Raw genomic sequence first — 11,020 nt, 5'->3', positions numbered from 1 at the left:
CTCCTAGAGGTTTGAAGAACAAGAGATAATCTCATTGAAACTTACAAAATACTTAAAGGGTTGGACAGAATAATTATAGGTAAGATGTTTCTCTGGTTGGGCAGTCTAGGACCAGATGATACAATTTTAAAAATTAAAGGGATGGCATTTAGTTCTGAAATCAGGAGAATTTTTTTTACCCAGAAGGTTGAAAGCCTTTGGAATTCTCTACCGAAGAGGTCTGTGAAAGCTCAATCTTTGTGTATGTTTAAGGTAGAAGTGTGATAAATTTATAATTACCAATGGCGTAAGGGGTCATGGGGATAGTGTGGGTACAAACTATTGAGGCGGTCAATCAGCCATAATCGTGTTGAATGGTTCGAAGGGCTGAATGCCCTACTCCTGTTCCTATGTAATTATTGATGAAAGATAGGAATTATCATTAGTCATATTAATCATGCCCTTTTGTTACATTTTAATGCTTGCATTGAAACTTAATCCAACTGTTCGGCAAGACCACTATCCTTGGAGTAGGTTGTGGAAAGCGCTGAGAAATTTAAGAAGCATCAGATCTTTCTATTTGCAATCATTTCATTTAGTTGCTGAAGTTCTGCCAGCATGGCACAAGTTCAAGACTCAATTAGACATGTACTTGGTGTCTGGCTGACCCTGTTAACAGTGTTGATACAGTGAGGAAATCTTACATAATGCTGCAGAGCAGGTTATTTATTACACTTCTTTTACCTCAGTTTTAACTCTGGTAAACATCAGCATTAATTGAAAACGTGATTTAAATGTAAATGGTTTACTTTCTTTGGTGCAGAATCAAAGAGGCCGATTTAAAGGTGCGTTTTTGCACCAACGAAACTCAGGCCACCCGGGAGAAGTTTGTGGCGAAGTTGCAAAACCTGGGGTTTGATATCACTTTCGGTGAAGTCTTTGCTCCTGCCCCTGCTGCTTGTCAAATTTTGAAGGAACGTGGACTTAGACCACACCTCCTTGTGCATGATGGTTAGTGTTCAAATATTCTCCTTTTTCTTACTTACGACCAAATTTATAGGTGCTAAGCATAGTCCTTGTTGAATAACATATTTTATTGTTGTGAAATTATTTGAGATCTCCTTTGTTTCGCTTCCTTTTAATAGGCAAATGCTAGTTGTGTGTGGGAGCTGTCATTGATTTACTTGACAAAATTTGGTACATTTGATCGACTTCTGTTATATGGGTACATCAGGAAATTATTAACAGACATGTCTCCTCTATTGAAACTAGAACATTGAGGAGTGACCTAATAAATGTTTAAAATTTGTGAACTTTCTTTCACTTTTGATAACATGGATGCAGAAATAATGAGCCAGACATTCCAATGAAAAGATAATAGTTGCAGCAGTGTAGTCAGGAGTTACATGTTGGCACTATTCAGTCTCAAATCAGCTGACTCTATGGAAATTGCCCTCAAAGTTTCAACTTTTTCAGATTCTGACATACGGTTACCTGTGTGATGATGCTGTGGCTTTCAAAGTTATTTTGTGCTCTTTTTAAGAGTGGTTGTAAGGTAGAGGTGCCGAACAGTTGAGTGTATTGTAAACAGCTTGGGAGGCCTTGGGATTTTATTTTTATGCAACCTGAATGGGTATGTCCAGCTCTCATAGATCCAGAATTCTAGGTTTGGTTTTTCAGTAGCGATAGAAGTTGTTGGGATCTCAAGAGAGTTGGAAGCTTTAATGAATGTCTCCTGGCTGCTATTCTCTCTAAATTTTCTCTTGATGTTTTGCCCTCCTGGATGGGAGAACTGCCTGTGGGAATCTGTGTCTGAATTTTCCGTTTTGCCAAGGGATGTGTTTATAGGATGTTACTATGTTGGAACAGTTAATTAGTAATTGGTACTGTATCTATTATTCTGTTAAGTTTTCCAGTAGAGTTAAGTTATTCCAATTCCTTCTTTCTTTTGTTGTATTTTAACTATAGAGTTTAAATAAATTGTGTTTTGCTTAACGTCAAGTAGTTTGACCCGTCGCATTGCATCTGGAACACGGCAGTTTCACATTTGCCTTTAAAGTGTGAAAAAGTTAGGGTCTAGGCTACTTTCTTAAAATATTTTGAGGGAATCTGGTTTGGTCCATAACACTTGGCATTTGGAACCCTTTGAAGAGGTGATGTTGTAGACATGCTCACTGAGCCAGTGGGTTTGGTTGCAAACGCTTCGTCACCCTGCTAGGTAACATCATCGGTGCGCCTCCGGTGAAGCGTCAGTGTTCTGTCCCACTTGTTATTTATGTGCCTCGGTTTGCTGGGCTGTTTGGTATTACTTCCGGTTCTGTTTCTTGGCTGTTTGTACACAGGGTCTAATTCAATGTCACATCCGTAATCACACGAGCCGAGCAGAGACATTTCAGGGAATTCCTGGAGGCCTGGTATTCCAAGCGGAACTCCATCGACAAACACATTGAACTGGACCCAACATACAAACCACTGAGAAACAGAACCAGAAGTAATGCCAACCACCGCAGCAAACCGAGGCACATAAATAACAAGCAGGACAGAACACCAACGCTTCACCGGAGGTGCAATGACGATGTTACCTAGCAGGGTGACAAAATGTCTGCAACCAAACCCACTGGCTCGGCGAGCAAGTCTACAACCTCATCCACAACCAGAGCTACAAATCTTCTCAAACCTTTGAAGAGGTCCCCAAATCTGAGTTAGAGTAGGACAATATGGAGGGTTCTGTCATATTTATTTTAGTAGGTACCCAGGCAATGTTAGAGGAACTTAAACCTGTTCAAATACCCATTAAATTGAATCACCATTGATTCCTCCCTCCACCACTCCCCTCCCTGGATCCAGCATACCGTTTAGCCCCAGCCCCCACCCTGACACTCTGATCCCTGCTGCAGACACCTGGCAGCCCCATAGCTGACAAGCTTAACTCTCCGATCTTCCTATTCCCATACCCAACTAAAATCCTGACTATTCTCCCTCTGTAGTGTTTGGTGCTGCCCTTAATGGGTGTTCTCGGGTCCTCTGGTGTCATGGCACCTGCACTGTGCTGAGACAAACCCTATACAGTAGTTTACCATGGAGGCAATCAGGAGCAGCCAGGTTGGGAAGTCTGATCAGACACTGGTTCCTTTGGTGGGAAAAAATGCATAACTTGAGTTTGTCAGTACAAAATGGTCACTACAAAATCCAATGAGGAGTCTGAAAAAACTTCTTTAGCCAAAACGTGGTGACAATGAGAAATGCTGTATGCAGAAAGGATTTACCAGGATGTTACCAGGAATGGAGGATTTGAATTTTCAGGAGAGGCTGGATAGGCTGGAACTTTTTCCATTAGAGTGTAGGAGGTTGAAGGGTAAACCTTTATAAAGGTTTACAAAATGAGGGGCATAGATAAGGTGAGTAGCAAAGGTCTTTTCCCTAGGGTGGGGTAGTTCAAAACTTGGAGGGCATAACTCCAAGGTGAGAGGAGAAAGATTTGAAAGGGATCTGAAGGGTAACCTTTTCACATAGAGGTGGTTTGTATGTGGACTGAACTGTCAGAGGAAGTGGTAGATGCAGATACAGTTACAACATTTAAAAGACGTTTGGATAAGTATATGAAAAAGAAAGGTTTAGAGGGATGTGGGGCAAATGTAGGTAAATGGCGTTGATTTAGTTTGGGTAACTTGGTTGGCATGAACTGAGAGATCTGTTTCCATGTTGTATACACCTGACTCTAGGGAGTGGCAGAAGCAAATATTATTGATGCGTTTAAGGAGAAATTGGATAAGGATGTGAAAAAGAAGAAGAAGGTGGTTATAGAAATAGAATCCCTACAGTGTGGAAACAGGACCTTCGGCCCAACAAGTCCACACCGAACCTCAGAGCATCCCACCTAGACCCATTACCCTATAACCCACCTAATCTACACCTCCCTGAACTCTATGGGCAATTTATCATGGCCAATCCACCTACCCTGCACATCTTTGGACTGTGGGAGGAAACCGGAGCATCCAAAGGAAACCCACGCAGACACGGGGAGAATGTGCAAACTCCACGCAGACAGTCGCCTGAGGGTGGAATCGAACCCGGGTCCCTGGTGCTGTGAGGCAGCAGTGCTAACCACTGTGCCGCCCCTACGGTAGATTTAGGAGGAAAAAGGCATAAGAAGTTGTGATTAGAGCATAGAGACTGGCATGGACTCATTGGGCTGAATGGCTTGTCTCTAATGTCTTGTATCCAGTTTTCCAAAGTCTGCTTACCTGATAACTCTGGGACTTCTGAAGAGACAGATTGATGTCCTTCATGAGTCTTTTTTTTATTGAAAGGGAGAAGTCATGTCATACAAAGTTGAAATAATAATCCTTTCAGAATGTTTCTCTGACCATTTTCCTCTTTGACCAAATTGTCTGTTGTATGAAGAAGAGAATAGGAAATGGCAAGTTAAGAATGTTGTGTGAAAGCTGGCTAATGAATCAAAATGTTCAAAGCATGAAAGTCAGATTACTATCAAACATTCAGCTCACTATGTAATGACAAAAAGCATATTTATGTACACGCTCTGATTGTTAATTTTTACTTGCATCGAGAAGTAAAATCCAGGAGCACTGGATTGTACAGGGTCGCAAAAGACCAATTTGGTCCATTTACTGAGAAGACAGTTGACTGGCTACACAATCTGATTGAGTTTCCCACCAAATATCCATCATTCAACCACCAGCCCCAGTAACCAGTGCATGTAAATTTATGTTATTGCTTCAGTTGCGTCCTTAACAGGCCATTTATAAGCATTTATTGCTCACAATTTGAAGTTGTTATATCTATTCTGTTGGGTCAACTACATATCAAACTCATTTTTATTCTGTGGTATAAAAACATCTTGAAGTGTTTTTGTAGTTTGAACATTAAGGAGCATGAGAGAGCATTTGCACAAAAATTGAATGCAGTTCAATTCTGCCTCAGTTGGCAGGCTTTACTGTTTAATGAAAGCAGTATTTGAAATGCAAACTGCTTGCATAGAGCTGGAGTAGAATGCCTCAATTGTACACTTGGAAAATATGCCCGAGTCGTGCAGTATTTGCAGATTAGGAGTTTTAGACTTTTCATAAGTAAGTATTATAGTTAGCTATGCTGAATAAAATCTGGAATTTTTTTTTGACATTTGCAACAAATGTTTCCCACAGTTTGTAACTCATTTTAAAATGAGTGTGTTGGGAACATTGTTCATTTATCATTGGTTTGGGGACATCGGTGACATTTTATTAACAATTTGCTAGTTTCCCTGAAAAGGTAGTGTTGGGTTGCAATTTTTAGATGTGACACTGAGTGCTGGTGTTGCTTACACGATGCTGTTTGAGTCAGAAACTGCAGGTAGTTTAAAAAAAAAATGGCAGCATGGCTTAGACTCTTGTGTGAGCATATTTGCACATTCTGAAATTTGTACCCAACCCTTGACCAGGGGGTTTGCCTTTACAAAGGGGTCAGGCTTGCAGTATACTTCAGGAGCTACAATGGCCTATGTGAGGGGTCTGGTATGGAGGCAAGCCATTTAGAATGCCCACTTCGGTTCTCCAAAAAAGCAGCTCAGCTCCCAACTTTGTTTAAAGGTGAGACAACAAGGTACAGAGCTGGATGAACACAGCAGGCCAAGCAGCATCATAAGCATCATAGGAGCAGAAAGGCTGACGTTTCAGGCCTAGACACTTCATCAGAAATGTTTAAAGGTGTCCCATTTCCATTTCAGAACAAAATGCCTGTCAATCAATGGTGGGAAACAGATGCAGAGGTTTTATTTTTAACTTTGAAAAGCAACATTTCTTTAACAGTTCGCAATATCAATCAATTTAAAGCATAAAATGAAACATGACGACAAAGACTGACTGACTGACTCAATTTTACTTTACATTTTTAATGCATTATGATGTGCTTAAAAATTGGAAACTCATTGCAATGTAAGTTGACAATTGAGCAATGTAAGGATCAACTGCTGAAAGCAGTCAGTGTAATGTGATGATCAAGACTAAGAGTGGGTGAGAATGAGTAGGCTGTGTTAAAAGCAACCACTGTCATGATTGGACCAGGGTGTGGGGTTAGTTAAAAATGTGGAAGGAATTGTTCAGGCTGTAAAGTTATTGAACTCGACGTTGCCTCCTAGAGACTGCAGGGACCCCAACGGTATAATGAGATGTTGTTCTTTGAGCTTGTGCTGAGGCTTACTGGAATGCTGCAATAAGCCAATAAGCCTGAGACAGAAATGTTGGCCAGGGAGCACGGCGATGTGTTGAAGTGGCGGGCAACTGGAAGCTCAGGATCATTTTCACAGACAGAACGTTCTGGAAAGCTGTCACTGCATTTCATCTCCCCATTGAAGAGGAGACCCCACTGTGAGCAGCAGAGGAAATTGTTTACCAGCAGAACAAAATAAATTTCAATATTTCACAACTAGGCCTGATATATTGGATTCAGAATGGTGTGTGCTTGAAAAGGAACTCGTCATTTGTAGTGGAATGTTATTGTTCTTGGCCTTTTTAGTTCATTTCACTGGAAGGTGCTGTTTAAATAAGCCTGGTGGTTATTGGTTCTGCATATTGAGTATAACAGCAAAGATTTCATTGAAATGCACGGTTCTGGATGGTCTCGGATTTCTCAAAAGTTATAGCTTAACCCGTGTGAGTGTTCCACCATATTGCTGATTTGAGCTTTTGTATCTCACAGGCTTGGAGGTTCAAAAAAGGAGTCATTTATCATCTCCATCTTTGTAGCCAGTTAATTGATCTGGTTTGTACAGTTGACATCTCCACATCATTGTTGGTCAGGAACTGAGCAGTGACATCCTATGATAGTTAAAAGTTGGACTTTTTGTTGTTACAGTTGATAATTGCTTATGCTGGACTCAGCTGAACCCTGCACCTTGTGCAGCTCTCCATGTAGGCTGCAACATTCCTTTATTTTCAAATAGTTCAGGTCCTGTTTTGAAAATAAATGTGCCATGAGATTTTGCACTTTTATTTTCAAGAACTGAGTGATTGTATGTAGATGTGTGTCAGCCTTTTTCAGATCATTTGCAGTCAAAGGTATTTCTTTATCACCCATAGAGATATGAGTTTTGTATATGACTAAAAAGGTATTTGTAAGGATCTTAAAAGTGATAAAAATTGTTATACTGATGCGTTTCTTAAGTCTTCTCTAGTAGAATTCCCATTATAATCATTAACTCTTAATACTCGATCTAACAAAGCTAAATAGTAAAATTTTGAATATGATTTTATTCTTGAATTCAATTCCAGGTCTTCTACCAGAGTTTAACCAGATTGACCAATCAAATCCCAACTGTGTTGTGATTGGAGATGCTGCAGATAATTTTTCTTACAAGAACCTGAATGAGGCTTTTCAAGTTCTGATAGGACTGGAAAAACCTGTGCTGCTATCTCTTGGCAGAGGGTAAGAAGCTTTTTCCTGTTGGATATAAAGGCCTTAAAGACCACATACATTGCTGCCATATGAATAATTCTGTTTTAGGCTGTGTAAATAGAGGAAAAATCGATGGGTCTCCCCTCATGAGATCAATGCTGTGATTACCAGATGTTATTTTGACAAAGATCTGAAGTTTGGCTTTGGCTCTGTCAATGTGCTCAGAACAGGACTGTGAAGTGGAATGCCCCATAACAAGACTTCAGTAGTTACATTGTACATTTCAATTCAAATATTTTGTTTGTTTCTCCTTTTTGATGCAAACACAAACTTCCCGTGACCCACTAGGGTGCCTCTAGGACTGCTGATACAATTAGTCCTCTAGAATGTCTCCTCTCAAGGCTTTTGTAAACAGGGTTTTGTATCTTTCTAATCGATCTCCAATAATACTCATACATGGAAGCAAGACCAAGGAGGACATTTCAGCCATGGGGTGGGAATGCAAAAGTGTGGTAGGGGTGCAAATGAGTGGGAAAGGGCGAGCTGACGGCAGCAAAGAAAGTGGCTAATTTAAGGGAGGAGGATTGAAGACCAATTTGGTGAGAATTGTAGGCCTGCAGATATGCAGAACTCCACTTGGCCCTAGTATTTGGTGATTGTGAGCTCTATAGTGCAAGGTGAAGTTATTAATTCAGAACTTGATGCAGTGAAATGCATTTGGTTAAATTTACTGGAGGTGGCTGAGCTATTGTGGTTGCATTGACAATGTCTCAAGTCATGGCAAGTAGTGAATGAATAAGACCCATCAGCATGATTTAGTTGGGGAATTAGCTGAACTGGGGTTATTTCAGGGTCTGTGTGTGGAATTGCTGTTGCAAAGATTAGGAATGACTGACAGACTGAAATTCTTACTGAACAGATTGAACTTCTGGTCGGTCAGTGGTTTTTAGTTGGGGAGAAATCAAACAAAAATGAATCGGTTTAAGGTGCTTGCAATTCATTAACATTTGAAAAAACCAAAATCTCACTTCTGTCATGTTTAACATAACTCAAGTTAGTGCAGAGTCACCCAGTGGCCAGAACAGGGAATTGCAGAGGGGGCTCAAACCAAGTTTTATAGTCTGGAAATGTTCCTTCAAAACTTCTGATCCCCTCCATTCCTGTTAATTACATGGATTGTCACAGACCCTCCTATTCCTGGACTTCTTTTTCTTTTCTTTTCTTTTATTATCATTTCCATTTCCTGACATCAATTCGAACGCAACAACATTCTGGGTATATCTTTTCTCATCCAATTTTCTCTCATGCTCTCTCCTCTGATAGATGAAGAGGGGACCATGGAGGATGTTGTGCATACAGGAAATCTACAGGAGCTCCTTTTTCTAACTGACCTTCATTCTGGCATGATGTATCAAGCTGCTTAACTTTGCTGCGTAGGGGAGGGAATGGCCTGGTAGTATTATCACAAGACTAATAATCCAGGGACTCTAGTAATGAGCTGGGACCAGGGTTCAAATTCTGCCATGGCAGATGGAGGAATTTGGATTCAATTAAAAATCTGGAGCTAAGAGTCTAATGATGACCATGAAATCCGTGTGGAAAAGCCTACCTGGTTCACTAATGTCCTTTAGAGAAGGAAACTGCCAACCCTACCTGATCTGGCCTATACATGACTCCAGACCCACAGCAGTGCTCTCTGAGCAATAAATATGGCCTAGCCAGTGACACCCACATCGTGTGAATGATTAAAAGAAAAGCTGCACTGAGCTAAGTAAGTTAGACTGTAAAGCAAAAGCGTGGTCTGTGGCTGACAAGGTCATTGTGGTCCTTGACTTGTATGCAGTGGTCTGATAGGACCTCCTCTCAGGTTGATATCTCCCCCTTTGCTGTTCAGAAGTATATTTTAAAAATCATCAAGTCTAATTATCCTTACGGATTCATATCACTGATGCTAATGGACAGAGTGAAGCAGGATGACAGGATTGGACTTTTCCCAAATTGCAGATGACCCCAGAGGAAAAAAGGGCCAGAGACTGAACCTTCAGTGCCTTGCATGCTTAACAGCATGATTGAGGCATCTTTGTTAACAGAAAATTAGTTAATGATCCAATCCATGTGAGACTAATAGGCCTTATTGATGATCTGTACTTGGATTTCTGGCAGCAGTCACCACTCCACATTCATTCTCTGCCAAAGCTTTGTTTTACCTTTGCTTCAGTAAGGAGACGAAGTCAGCTTTTGACTCTGTGTGACAAAAGATATTTCCTCCAGATCTAGCCCATGACTCCTGTCACAAATTGATTGCACGCCATTTCTGTGACTGGCTATAGGGCCATGATGCCAACAGAAATATAACTGAGCAGATGGAAACTGTGCACATGCATCACTATTGCTGGGCTGTTTGGGACGAAGTTTATAGTTACCACTTGCTGTGTTTCTGGACTTTGAAACAGAGGAGCAAGAGCTTACCCCCACTTGTGCTTCAAATCATTTGGTCAAACTGTTCCCTGACAAAAGTGTATTTTTTCAGTCTTGAAAATTGCAATGGACCCAGGCTTTTGTGGCGTAAATTCCAGATTTCCACTGACCTTTGGATGTACAATATTACCTGATTTCTATCTTAAATGACTTAATTCTTAAGGTTATGTTTATGCTTCCTCGTTCTTGATTCTGCCACGAGAGACTTCCCCACAGCTATTTTACTGAATCTGTTAATCTTTTAAAACCTTGATAATCATTGAATCCCTACAGTGTAAAAGCAGGCCATTCGGCCCAAGGAGTTCACACTGACCCTCCGAAGCGTATCCCATCCAGACCCATCCCCCACACTTTACCCTATAACCCTGCATTTCCCATGACTAATCCACCTAGCCTGCACGTCTTCAGACTGTGGGAGGAAACCGGAGCACCCAGAGGAAACCCACACAGACACAGGGAGAGTCCGGACAGAGAGCCAGCTGAAGGTGGAATCGAACCTGGGTCCCTGGTGCTGTGAGGCAGCAGTGCTGATCATTGAGCCACTCTGCCGCCCTGAAGGAATAAGGTGATAAGATCACCTTTCAAACCTAAAACACAAGGGAATGTGATCCAAACATATGCAACCTGTCTTCATAATTTAACACTTTTAAAACCTGGTATGTTTCTTATTATAACTTTGTGGTGACAAGAGACTAGTCCTTACTTTGTAACCCTGGTTGAAAACACAAAAGCAAATTGGTTCAGCCCACTCACTTGTTTTAGTCTGAATTATTTGGCTCCCCACCTTTTTGGATGGACTGAAGTTTATGCTGTGCAATCTCTGTTGCAAAATAACTCTGTCATGAGCTAATTGTTAATGTTGTGATTCATTAAATATTTGAACATGCTGTCAGTGGAGGCAAATTTCTGATCATGAAAGCTGGGGATGAAACTGCGTGAACACTTAAAACTTGGAAGAAAGCGTTAGTTTTGATGAGAGGTCGCATTACCATTGTTCCAACATTTCTCCTCCGAACGGGAAGGCAGTGTCAAAGAAGCTAATAAAAAGAAAGGAAGGATGGAAAGAACAACTGCAAATTGTCAAGCTCATCAAGGAATAAAAAGGGAGAACAATGAGAAGGGGTGGGTAGTTACAAGCAAAAAAAAATGGACATTTGTCAATAAAAATCCC

The 11,020-nt window shown here is 40.9% G+C and overlaps 1 protein-coding gene across 5 annotated transcripts in view; it reads left to right on the top strand.

Annotated features, from left to right (window-relative positions):
• The window catches only part of LOC109915981 (phospholysine phosphohistidine inorganic pyrophosphate phosphatase), a 160,599-nt gene that overhangs the window by 33,835 nt on the left and 115,744 nt on the right, over positions 1–11,020 (top strand). For all 5 annotated transcript variants that reach the window (XR_007264280.1, XR_007264279.1, XM_048608912.1 and 2 more), the window contains exons 2-3: positions 803–990; positions 7,248–7,401. Coding sequence is in view for 3 of the 5 variants with exons in the window: in XM_048608912.1 (XP_048464869.1) it covers positions 803–990; positions 7,248–7,401 (342 nt within the window). In the remaining 2 variants the exon portion in view is untranslated. The remainder of the gene's footprint in view (positions 1–802; positions 991–7,247; positions 7,402–11,020) is intronic.

This window comes from Rhincodon typus, chromosome 20 (genome assembly GCF_021869965.1).
Source record: "Rhincodon typus isolate 14 chromosome 20, sRhiTyp1.1, whole genome shotgun sequence".
NCBI classification, from domain to species: domain Eukaryota; kingdom Metazoa; phylum Chordata; class Chondrichthyes; order Orectolobiformes; family Rhincodontidae; genus Rhincodon; species Rhincodon typus.
This window is presented reverse-complemented; position numbering and strand designations above follow the sequence as displayed.